This window comes from Erpetoichthys calabaricus, chromosome 3 (assembly GCF_900747795.2).
Source record: "Erpetoichthys calabaricus chromosome 3, fErpCal1.3, whole genome shotgun sequence".
NCBI classification, from domain to species: Eukaryota; Metazoa; Chordata; class Cladistia; order Polypteriformes; family Polypteridae; genus Erpetoichthys; species Erpetoichthys calabaricus.
The window spans coordinates 107,076,114-107,089,421 of NC_041396.2; the positions used below are offsets into that span (position 1 = coordinate 107,076,114).

At 37.1% G+C, this 13,308-nt stretch overlaps 1 protein-coding gene across 3 annotated transcripts in view; it reads left to right on the forward strand.

Annotated features, from left to right (window-relative positions):
• Positions 1–2,967: 2,967 nt before the first annotated feature.
• zgc:174356 (uncharacterized protein LOC100137120 homolog) overlaps positions 2,968–13,308 on the forward strand; it is a 264,663-nt gene continuing 254,322 nt past the window's right edge. For 2 of the 3 annotated variants that reach the window (XM_028797260.2, XM_028797262.1), the window contains exon 1: positions 2,972–3,302. In XM_028797260.2, coding sequence (XP_028653093.1) covers positions 3,153–3,302 — 150 coding nt within the window. In that variant the 5' untranslated portion in view covers positions 2,972–3,152. Of the gene's footprint in view, positions 3,303–13,308 lie in introns of all 3 variants that reach the window. The other variant, XM_028797261.2, reaches the window with a different exon arrangement.

The following is a 13,308-nucleotide window of genomic DNA, read 5'->3' on the forward strand; positions in this document are numbered from 1 at the left end:
ATATAGCGAGGGATCACTGTACTTTTAAAAAACAACAATATGTTTTTATAGAGCACACTTTCATATAAATTTTGACCTCATATTGTCTGGAAAATACTAAAGGAAAATTAAAACTACAAAGATTGAAAAATAAAAATTGAGGAGACCCTCATAAAATTATGTATAAACTAAGTTACTGTTGACTTCAGGCAGTTTTAAGTCTCTTAAAGGTGCTGTACAAAGGTGAATTAAATTAGATGATCACTGGTCTCAGAATTTTTTCATTGCAGCTCCCTCCCCCCATTTTTGTGATGTCCTCTATGGGATTGTGCTATGGGATGAAACAGGGCAGGGTGTAATATTCATATTCAGATCAGTACCATCAGCACAAAACACCATATATGTGAAAAAAGAAACAGGTACCTATTACCATCAGTGGAGCTCTGTTTTTGAATATTGGTAACAACTGGAATACAGGCACAGTGGTCCTATGGGAGATGGAAATCTACACCTAAATTGCCATCAAAGACATTTTCAGACACCACAAAGAAGGCAGCACAAATGGAAAAAAGACTGACAAAAGTAAGCAAATTATTTGCTGGTAATTCAGACTCCTGATCGCCCTATAATCCTCTTGAGCCAGTGGACAGAATGTACTTGATTCAGCACTGTCTCACTGCCACTGTCTATTGGCAGAAGGACGTTTTGCACCTAGTAAGTTATAGGGGTGGCATGCCTGCCACACCACACCATGGCACTGGGAGAAAACTCTGTATTAATCTACTCTGCGCCACAAATCACTTTGAATTATATCCTGACATGGCAGAATAAAAACACTACCAAAGTATAAAATTACAGTAGATAACGTATTTAAAATATTAAGCAATTGGAGGAGGAGGAGGAGGCTGGGAGCATAAGCTTGTTGACGCAACCACCACACAACAAACCACTTGAATTGGGAGCTGAAACAAAAACCTGCAGCCACAGGAGCACTTCAAGATTGAACTTGGTAGCCCATGATGTGTGGGTATCATGGAGTTTTTAAGTGTGACTACAAACTACTTACATTTATTATCTAGAAACTGCTTGAATTCAAGTGATATGATTACACAATCCTTCACCAGTCATGTTAGGACTTTTCTAATTCTCGCAGATACGCCTCTTCATTGGGAAGAAACAGTACTTTTCCCTGATGGCAACATGAATTAGACGATCTAGAAGTCTCCGACTTAAAGTTTAAATCTGAACAATACATTCAATCTCTTTTCATTGTTCTGTTATTTCAGAGAGTAATAATTTCAGTTTGTTTGCGCTAATGCGATCTTTACTATCATTTTTTGAGACTTTAGAATTTTAGTACTTTCATTGTCTCTAACTGCTTTGCATGTGTATTGCACCAACGTGTATGAATTATTTACAACAGTCTACTTTGTCATCTACTCTTTGTCTTTTATTTCCGGCCCCGGGTATGGTTAAATCTCTTTGGACAATGTCTCGATTCGCGGGACGTGAAAAAGTCACGTCTCGTCCCAGGCTAAAAAGTCTTGTCTCATCCCAGGATTTTTTTATTATAATAGCGAGATAAGTAAGTAAAAAAATATTTATAAAGCACCTTTCACAGGAGAAGTAGTATGCAGTGTGCATTGAGGATATATCAGATATGGTATATTGTTTTTATCCTGAACAACAAACAAGGCAATATGGCTCTTCTTAAAATAATGTCAGTAGGATGTGAAACTCTCCATGGTTATATAATACTGTATAAGGTTTTCAAAAGCAGAATGTCCAAAGCTTTACTATGGACTAATACATTTAGGGCACATAAGTAAGCCATTTACAGGTTTGCTTGATGATGAGATATAAAAAGCACAGTAACTATCACTTTTTTATTGAAAACAGTAAAAGAGAAAAGTTCTCCCTGACTCTGGAGATAGTCTTGTTGGTGCAGCAGGCAGTGTCATCTTATATGAGCACAAATTATACAAAGGTGAAAATTAATTGGACTTAGCAAGATAAGGGGAATGGTTTGCTGTGTTCAGCTGCCACCCTAAGGGAAGCCCATCAGCTATGCCTTGTGGCTTATTTTATTCCAGTAAAATGAATGTGTGGTGAATAGGTGTCAAGAATGCAGAAATAACACATCAATGGATGCGGTCACTTCACCACTGGGTAAAAGTTTGCAAATATCTTACAGAGAAGGGAAAACATTTCTTTTTGGTCACAGCTGTACCAAGTTAGTGTATTCCTAATATATATTATATCATACAACAGTTCTGAAATTTAAAATTTGTAATTACTGTTAAAGCTTAATGGTGGTCTAGTTCAATACTCTTCATTTCATCAACAGAATTAAATGATTCAGATGTTTAACCTAAAATAAAACTTATTATCTGATTATGAAAAACTAATACAATCAGCAACTGAAGTAACCTGGGATGAAATGAGTGAAAACTGGGGGAAGCTGTACATGAATTAGGTTAAGAAAGAAAATATTTAACTTTATTACATGTTTTACAGGAGACTGCAAACCTAGATTTTAACAAAGTTTATTTTGTTATAGTTTAAATGCCTGTAGAATAGATTTTTTCTTTTCAATGTTATAGCCTATGTTTAAAATTAAACAGTAGCGTCATATTAAAAATAATTTCAACATCTTGTGTTAATATATAGTAAAATAGAGAATGTATATATCTTCAGGGCTAGGATTTTTGTTTGGACTAACTGCAGTTATCTAAATATACATTCACTTGTCTTTTTATCACTATAACAATAAAAGGATAAAGTGGTATTGCTATCTATTACCATGAAGCAAATATGTAAACTACCGAGATGTGCAAAACATTTTAACACAAGACATCAGGTGAAAATGATTATGTTTTGCATTACTTTCATATGCTCCTGTTAATGTTTTACTAGATCAGGTGGATAATGACTCTCATAGACATTAACAGCTTTAGATTTCGCAATCCATGCAAACAAAGGAAGTGTGTTATCTTACATAAGTGGAAAAAACATGCTTCCTGTTAATTCTGTACATAAAAAATAGTCTAGAAGAAATAAATACTTGGAAGTTCATTGGTTAAACTGTAAGGACCTCATGACTAACTAAAGCTCTCAGGCTTACTGTAACGGGAGAAAGTTCATTGCTGTCCGTACTTCATGTAGCTTTTTTTATGTCTCCTTTCAATTCACTTTATATCAGGAAAATGTGCCAAGCCTTTCAGAGACTGAGAAAAATCATTACTGTGGAGCCAGTTGTTTTTTTTTATATGACCGGAGCATTTCTCCTACTACCAGCTGTTCAGCAGCTAATATTAGCAAAGGTAAGTGCATTAGTATTAAGAAAATATATCCCTCTGACTTTTAGTGAAAACATTTTTTTTCGGATATTAAGGTCATTAAAGATAGGCAAACATTAAGGAATTCATTTTGGCATGTCATAATTAACTGTGTGATACATATACAAAATATAAGAACATGTTTTGGTTCAAAGTTAAATCTTTTTTATCATAGAAATTCTCAAGCTCTTCAGCTTCCACTACCTCAGTTCTTATTCTGAGGCTAATTGTTACCTTCTCTTTAATTGTATGTTTAATTAGATTCTATGCTTTAGTGCTCTGCCTTTTGAGTAATGACTACACAAATATAATATATATTACCTTACAGGTTATAAATATGTGTGGTCTCTCTATAGTGGAATGTCTTTAATTTTTTAATCATTTTTCTTCTGCTTTACTTTAATTAATTTATTTTTAGTTTTTTTTTTTCCATTTTAACATGACCAAATAAATGCACATACAAATGATGACTGGATATTTAGGTAATATTTGCAACTTTTTCATTCTAGGGTAGTGCCAGTCAAGAAGTTAGACATTTGTCTATCCATTCATTTTCAGTTTGTCTTAATCTAGTTCCTGGATATAGGAGTGTAGAATATGCCAGCAGGATACAGAGCAAGGCAGCAACACATCTAGCGGGGATGCTAGTTCACCACAGTGCACATTAACTCATTCTAATGGGGTCAGTTTAGAGGCAAATAACAAAAACACATATAGATAAAGGAAAGGTTCCATAAAACAATGCAATGAATAATTTGAAATAACAAAAAGGATAACAAAGTTATTTGAGACAAAAATCTTTGAATGTCTATCAGACAGGTGTCACAATCACTCCTAACTCATTAACAACTGTTTTTGGTGAACTCCCAGATGGGCTTAAAGTAGAGAAGGAAAAATGATTTGTATTTGCCTTTACCACACTACTAGTACATAGACATAATCCTGCTAAACTGGAAGAATTCAGCCCACCTGTTATAAGTCATTGGGTTCTTGTACTATTTGAAATTGGAAAAAAATTAAATTCTTGCTTACAGAATCTGTTCAAAACACTTTTAAAATATAGCAAGATTTCAATAATAAAATTTTAGAATATGCATTTACAGTATATCGAGGAAAAGGACATTCTCCGTGGTGGCTCTGAGGCTAGGGATCTGCACTGGCAATCGGAAGGTTGCCGGTTCAAATCCCTTAAATGCCAAAAGGGACTCTGCTCTGTTGGGCCCTTAAGCAAGGCCCTTAACCTGCAATTGCTGAGTGCTTTAAGTAATGAGAAAATGAATGTTTTTGGTATTCATCTTTGTTCTGCCTTTAGTTTTTTTTTTTTTTTGTGGTGGGAAATTAGACCTTACTAAAGTCACAATGAACACAAGGCAGGAACCAAATGGTGACTGGACAACCAGTTTGAAATAGACCAGATTTAATAACTCATACGGTTTCACACTGGGGCAGTTTGAAACCAGACACCCATTTTAACACACACCCAAACACATGTAAAAAATGAAACTAACACAAAGGGGACATTCCAGCCAGGAATCGGATCCGCTCTAAGTACTGTAAGGTGGACATTTTGCTGCACCACTGAGCTCTTCAGATGAAAACAATACAGCTTAATCACTGCTTACTGTTTTGGCATTGCTGTAGTTAGTATTATATAAAAGCAGCTCGAATAGATATGTAGAGTTCACTGCTTCTCTAAATCCTGTGTTTTACACTAAAGAATAGATTTAATGTTTTAATTGTTTCAGGATTTCAGAATCTATACTTTTTTTTGTTTATTATTATATAACATATTCAGTTCCTTTCAATTTATTCTTATTAAGTGAACCTTGACAGATAAGCCCAGTATGTTTTACAATAATTACAAAAATAGGATAAGAAAAGAATTGTGACATAAACACAAAATACAATTTTGAAAAATAAATCGATTAGCATCATGCAATACACACAAAAGTATACAGTCAGGTCTCATGTTTTGGCGGTCATAATTTACAACAATTCCACATACTGTATACTGTACGAAGGAGCACATAAAACCCCTAATGATTTAATCTTTAAAATTATATTTTTACTGAATGAAGAGGGCAGCACCGTGGCACAGTGGTACCGCTGCTGCCTCGCAGTAAGGAGACCTGGGTTCGCTTCGCGGGTCCTCCCTGCGTAGAGTTTGCATGTTCTCCCCGTGTCTGCATGGGTTTCCTCCGGGTACTCCAGTTTCCTCCCACAGTCCAAAGACATGCAGGTTAGGTGCATTGGCGATCCTAAATTGTCCCTAGTGTGTGCTTGGTGTGAGGGTGTGTGTGTGTGTGTGCCCTGCGGTGGTCTGGTGCCCTGCCCGGGGTTTGTTCCTGCCTTGTGCCCTGTGTTGGCTGGGATTGGCTCCAGCAGACTCCTGTGTTAGGATATAGCAGGTTGAATGATGACTGACTGACTGACTTAATGAAGATACAAACTAGTTTTTAATTCAGAGTATCTTGTTATTAATTATGAGGATCAGCAGAGCATGATACATACCTTGTCACAATTTTCAGTCACTCTGCTTTTTTTCACATGTCACTGATTGTAACTGGCAGCATCCTCAGCCAGACAATAAGCTCCATCACTTCTCAATTAACAGCTATCCTTTTAAGTGAATTGTTGATCCTGCTACTTGTAGTTTCCTGAGTCCCAAGTATGTCTCAGCAGTGTCATCTTAGTGAGTATAGCTGCTGGGTGAGGGAAGGGACAATTGTCAGTCAGTGGTGTGTTTTCATGCTGTCATTATGCCTCTTCCAACTCCATGAGGTACTGTATCATTATTAAAAACTATAGAATGCTTAAGCATAAAATTAACATATCGTATACAGCCATGGTTCAGTTTTTCTTTAATTAGTTTAAATCCTTTGTGTTTTGTGATTTAGAGTACAGTAAAATTGCTTCACGTCATTTTATTAATAAGTTTGAAATATTTATCTGTGAAATAAATAATAGAGCATTATACATCTTGCCAATTTTCCTATTAACGGACACTTTCAGCTCAAGTTCCAACTTACATACAGCGTTTAGTTATAAAAGTCTGCAGGATCGAAACTCATTCATACCTCAAGGCTTACCTGTAGATTGCAGGTAAACTAAACCACTTATTAGTTTTTGACACATTACTAGGAGAATTGATAATCACTTAGAAATTAGAACATTGCATTTTTTAATGGTCATGTTTCCTTTGGTTGAGTTCTTCGTTTAATTTTTAGATAACCTTCTTTTTTGATATAGAGTTAGCATGGTGGAACAGTCATTAGTGCATCATTGTGCCCAAATCCTCGTTTTGACTGTCAACTCAGTTACTCTCTGTATGAAGTTTGTACCAGTTTTTCACATCCCAAAAACATGTGTTAGGTTAACTGAAAACTCTAAATTGGAATAGTACCCTTCCATCAACCAGTACTCAACGAGGGTTTGTTGCTGTCTTGCACTAGCTGTTGCAGGGAGATAAAAATTCACTTATTCTGTGAACTGGATTAAATGGAATTATTAATAATGGAGGGTATTCTGCATAATTTCATTAATTATGAAGTAGGACTTTTTACTAATTGGCATATACAGTAATATATAATAATAAATACAGCAGAGTTATTGAGGAAAATGTATGATGTTAGGCACTCAACATTTAATTATCAGTTAAATCAGACTCATAATAACTTCTAATTAATATTATTTTGAATTGTTAAAAGAGAAGGATTTTTAATAATTAAGGTGTTAGTCCAAGAATGTAAAATCTACTTGAAATATGTTAAGATAGGTTTCCTAATTTGATCACATGTGACAAACTTTTCATATGGATTCAATTGGTAATTTGTTATTTAGAAAAATCTCAAGTTGGATATTGAGGAAAATGGCAAAACCTAAAAAATGTTTGGCGTCTTAAGTTTAAATGTAATGCACAGTCTTTCAATATTTTTGTTCAAAGTCAATGTAGCAAGCAAAAATACTTTACAGTGGAACCTCAGTTTGCGAGTATCTTGGTTTACGAGTGTTTTGCAAGACGAGCAAAAAGTTTTAATAAATTTTGACTTGATAAAAGAGCAAGGTCTTGCAGTACGAGTAGTATGTATACGCTTTGTCTGCTGAGTGTCATGTGATCACAACTGAGCTGATTGTTCTTCTCTCTCTCTCGCTGCGGGATTGTGGGCAATCGTCTCCTATTCTCCGTCAGAGTCGGCGTGCCTCACTCATACAGTCAACATCCGTACGAGCGTATACTGTTTACTACAGCATAAGCATTGTGACTGTGTGTGCGCGCGTGTGTGTGTATGTCTGTGTGCTCACTCGCTCGCACGTATGTGTGTATGTGTGTGTGCTGTGACGTGCGAGTCCCCGTCTTGCACCCTAAAACATGAAGCTGAGTCTCAGTACTTTAGCAACACCAGCTTTATTCAGCTTGAAACAGCAACAGCGCGGTTATTTATACACAGACACAGCAGTCAGGCAGGGCCCTGCACATTTATAATGTTCCTTGTTCCTTGTATCACCCATCGATGGCAGGCGCATATGGCATGTCCGCGATCTTTTCGGATTCGCTTTTACGGCGAACTGCTACAGTGCTGGGAGACTGTGATTGCTTTGGGACGCTCTTCCGCGTGTCGTCCCGTTGGGTGCAATCCCACGAGAGTTTAGAAACTCACTCACACCAGCCATGATTCTTTTCAAAGGTAAAGTGCAGGTTAATTTGTTTTATGTATTTTTACTTTATATTTTGTTTTAATCATTTTTATATGAATAGTTTTGGGTTGTGGAACAAATCATTTGAGTTTCCATTATTTTATATGGGGAAATTCACTTTGATATACGAGTGCTTTGGACTACAAGCATGTTTCCGGAATGAATTATGCTCGCTTACGGAGGTTCCACTGTATTACCCTGTTTGAAATTCTAGCTTGGAGAATTTTTAAATGATCAGAAAGTTCATTGAACTCAGGTTCAAAGTGTGTCCATCACAGCCAACATTACTGTATGTTTTTAATGTACACAGAAAATGCCAATAGTGTATATAGAAAATTCTGCACCATTTTTAACTGCCATCTATATTTGAACAACCACCCCATTTTTCATTTTTTCAAAAGCAAATTGTTTTGATCTGTTTGTTTTTCATTTAAATGTTAGCTACAAGATCCTATGTCATGATGAAAAAAGTTTGACAGATGATTTTTAGGGTTTATATCGACAAAATCTAAAATTTCTATTTTTTTAAGTTTATTCTAGTCCAAAAAGTCCAATCTTTTTTTCTTGTTAGGCTATATTTGCCTTGAGAAACAGACAGCAAATATTGCACAAAGTAGTAGTTCTGTATTTTTTTTTTTGTAATACTTGACCTTTCATACTTATATTTCATATCTCAGAGGTTTTGCGGTTTCTGGTTGTTCTTGTTTTTAAAGTAGACAATTTTGGGCTCTTTGTTGTAACATACTATGGTGTTAAACTTCATTATGTAAAGACTGAATATTTTAATAAAATTATTTGAATCAGAAAAGAAAAAAGTTTATTTGACCAATGTACATGATCATGAAGATATTACTGATTTTCACTGCTGTTATGGGTCTGCGTATGCATATACAGTATAATCTGCACTCAAGTAAAAAATAAATAAAACAAGAATAGAATTATTTGTGACAGGATGGCATTTATCATACATCTTGTCATAAACTGACAATAACTTCTCTAAAATTCTAAATCATGATAAAAATTCTAGCTATACGTTGAGACACACTCAAAAACAATTTCACTATGGTTGAATATAAATTTGCATGCTCTTTATTGTTTAGCTGTGACTAGTATTTATGAACACTCCTGGCCAGTTGAAGGCACAAGGTTTCAGAAAAAAAACTCGAGAGACTATTCTGTCCCTTATAAAAGAGACCCAACACTTTAACATCAGCAGAAAGCTCAAGTAGTGCAGGGACACTTGATACTGTCAGGGGGAAATTTAGGGTTGTATCCCTGGAGCAAACATGAGGCTGCTCCCAGATGTGATCCAGTGAGGGAGTTTAAAGCCACCTCATTAGCAAAGGCATATCAAGTCTTGGTTTAAAAGGTGTGTTGGGCTGAAGCCTCGATTTGAAGTCAGGGTTGAGAGAAAGAGAGAGGGGAGGCAAGAGGAGAAGGTGAGTGATTCTGAGTACAGTCATCAGGAATTCAAAAGGTCTATGCATAGGCCCAGAGGCAGTATAGAATTTCTACTTGTTTTTATTTTAATGTTTTCTGTTATCTCTGCATTTATTCTTTCTTATTTATGGTTTTGTTAACATACACAATATGTACAATATGCTGTGAGAGGTGGCCATGGCCACTACCTGGCTGGGATGCCAACAGAGTGGAAGGACCGGGGAGAGGGCATTGGTGAGGCAATACCTCCCCTGGGACACTAGAGGGCAGCCCTCCTGGATGGCTGTGGCACCACGGATTCCCGCAGGGCATGTTATGAGCTGGAGTTTGGTGAAGCCCTGTTGGGTTCCGTGGAGGCCATCAGGGGGAGCTGCAGAGCCCTATAGAGGACCTCTAACACACCTGGGAGTGATTCCAGGTAATACTGATGAGCCACCTGGAACACTCCTGGGACCTGAATAGGAGGAGCCGCCTCACTCCAATTTAAGGGCCAGAATCGGGAGGAAGAAGACAAAGCCTGAGGAGGAGTGGAGGCAGATGGACTGGTGGCAAGGAAGGGACTGAACTGTGTGTTGCGGTGTTGGTGATTTGTGCACACTTTAAAAGTGTAAATAAACTGGGTGTTGAGTTTGAACCTGTGTACTGCCTGTGTGTGTCCGGGTTAGTGCGGATGTATGCCCCCTGGTGGCTTCACAATGCATATACATTTGGTTTCCACTTTATTAGGTGTACATACTGTACATGAAAATGCAAGTAGTTTTTTTCTTCAAACAGCCAAATACATGTCAGAAAGTAAAATATACATCATGCAAAGTCAAAGACATTAGGTTTAATTGTTGCTTGAGCAAACGCTAGAATAGACAGGATGCATTATCTTAACAACTTTGAAGAATGCAGTTGTCTGACTGGTGGTTTTGTATTTCAGGCATAGCTTAAGCCAATATCACATGCAACTTTTTATTGTGGGGTCTGTCAGATTTGCCAACCACAGTCCCTGATCTCGTCTCTGCAACACATCAAATGACAATTACTAAAAATTCACAGCCCACATCACATTTGCTGTCTGTGTGCTGACCTTTCAGCACTGTCATGCTCTCCCCTTTTCCTGACAGTCAGTAGCAAGCTGTCTGACAGAGCCAGCATTGTTCAGCTGCAGTGGGTTTAGCAGCAGTCTCTGCCCTTTATTTCTTTTGTCCATTCTTTTATAATATGTAAAATGTGACACATCAGACAAATAAGTTTCTCTTTGGTTTGTGAGGTCCACAGCCCCCGTGCTGCCTAATGGAGCCACTGGTGTGTGAAGGGTTTATAGCAGCAATGCATTCAGATGTATTCTTGACCCTTTTTTTCTTTTTCCCACTCTATTTTGGTACATAAAACATGAGACATCGGAAAGAAAAGTTTCTCTTCTAATTGTGAAGTTTAAAACACGTTGAATTCCTTACTCCTTGTCGCTATATTCTATGCATTACACTGCCGGAACAGCATTCATTGGTTGTCAGCTCTCCTGCGTACACAGTCCTCCCCTCCATCTAACAAGAAAATCAAACCTGTTTGATTTTATCATAACCAATCACAGACTAGTTGGTCTCAGTCATTAGGTATGTTGGATCAAGCGATTATTCTCACAGGATCATGCCACTGAATCCAACTGGCTAAGATTATTCAAATGAAGGCTGCGACTGACAATTGGTGGAAAAGTCATCTAATGTGACGTGGGCTTTGCTGCCCCTCCAGAATTGTTATTCACTGCAGTTTCTGGGGTTTACAGTGAAAAGAGCAGGATCTTGTGGCAACACTGCATAAGCAGAATAGTTCCAAATACCACAGATTATAAATTAAAAAATCAAATGTGTCCAGAACTTCAGTTTCCACGGTAGGCTAGGAACATGAAACACCAGACTCACACTGCATTTGAAGCATTCTTAAACAATTAAATGCCATAAAAAAAAGTTAAGCTCCCACATGGGTGCTGACTTGCCAGGCATCCACTTTCTGTACAACCTGTGGTGGTGTCAATTAACCAAAATAATTTATTACATGACAGCATAGTACATGGGTTCTCAACCTGTGGCCTGTCTCACCCAAACACGTTGCTCAACACGTTATATTTAACAGAGGCTAACAGAACATTATATGTAAAGGTCCGTAATCCTCTTGTAATTTGAGTGTCTGCAAAATCAATTTATTAGAATACTTTAAGATGCCCCAAAAGTGCTTTGCATCAAACAAAAATCTCACATATACAAAAAAATTGAAATTGTACATATTTGTGAGTTTCTATGCAGAGTGTACAACTGTTACATAACTGCTGAGCGGGACCTCAATGGGGAATGCCAGACGGACTGAGTCTAATGTTAGCAGGTTTGAATGGGCATGACATGGACTTGGGGCAGATGCCAGAGTGTTATATAACAAGAACTAACCCTGCATTCTGATAGAGTAGGGGACCATATTTTCCTGGCACGTTAATGAAAAAATAAATAACATAATTTACTAGCGAATTGAGTAAATAAAGAGTAGTGAATTGTATAAATATACATAATATCATAACTTCTATACATGGTAACAATTGGCCATCCAACTCTGTCTACATCTGACTCCGCCCCATCCTCTGTCCCACAACAAGAAGTACTTATAGCTGTTTGTAAGTTGTCGTCCTGTCCCTCTTTCCTTACTCAATATGTTTTTATACTAAACTAGTTGTAAAAGCCCATGCTGTAAAAAGCCTGGGCTCCTAGAAACTATTGAAATAGTCACAAAAAACATTGAAATGGAGAGTCTGCGGTTTCATTTTGTGGACGTGCTCGCCCCCCTTGTCTATCAGCAGCTAAGTGAGTTTTCGTTTTGCAGATATGCTCACCTCGTTTGTGTATTAGTGGCTAAGTGAGTTTGTCTTTCGTCCACGATTTCACTTTGGCGACAGAGTCGCTTTCTTTCAGCTTCATGTTGTAGCCTTGTACTTCTTTCTTCTTCCAACTTGTTAACTTGGGGCCATCTTGCTGGCTCTTTGAGCTTCATGCTGTAGCCTTGCACTTCCGGGCCGCCTCACACTTCCGGGCCGGACAAACGGACACACACACTTCGACCCGTAAACATTTATATATAAGTTAAATATTTATGGCAAATTACAGTAAATTACATTTTGGGCACAACTTAGAGTCATTAATTACACGTTCAGGTGTCTCCTGACTGTAAGAATTTATTCATCTAGGCAGTATCAGACAGCTCATTTATAGTAGCCTTTGTGTTTTAAGAAAAAGTTAGGAATTTTACTTAGAGAGCTGGTCGAGTAAATAGTAATGGGTATTTTTAATTTCTAATTAAATAAAGGGCTTTGTTGGTTAGTTTTGTTCTTAATAAACATTAAAACATGTTTGAGTTTCTCTTTATTGGCATTTTTATGAAGATTTTATTTAAAACATTTATTAAACTAATATTGATATCAGCAGGTAAACAGTTTGTGTGTAACTGACATTTGGTGTTCTTTTTAAGGAAATATTTTGATTTCTTATTGTGCATCGACCTTATCTTGTGAACAACAAGAGCTGCAGTCCACCGTAAAAAGGCTGAGAACCCCATCTCACTGGATATGCTAAAAATGCCACATTACACACTATACTTAAAAAAAAAGATTAATAGATTTAGCATTAGCTTGAAAAACCCAATATCAGTATGGCTAAGTCTGAGGGGAAGGCTAACATTATGGTAATCTGGAGTGGGAGCAACACAACTATATAGAAGCAAAAGGGTAATGTTATGTGAATCTGATAATGATGACTGAAGCCCAGACATTTCTGTAGACCATACACTGTGGAGGACCTGGTATAGAGAATGTAAAGGAACTCACTATCCG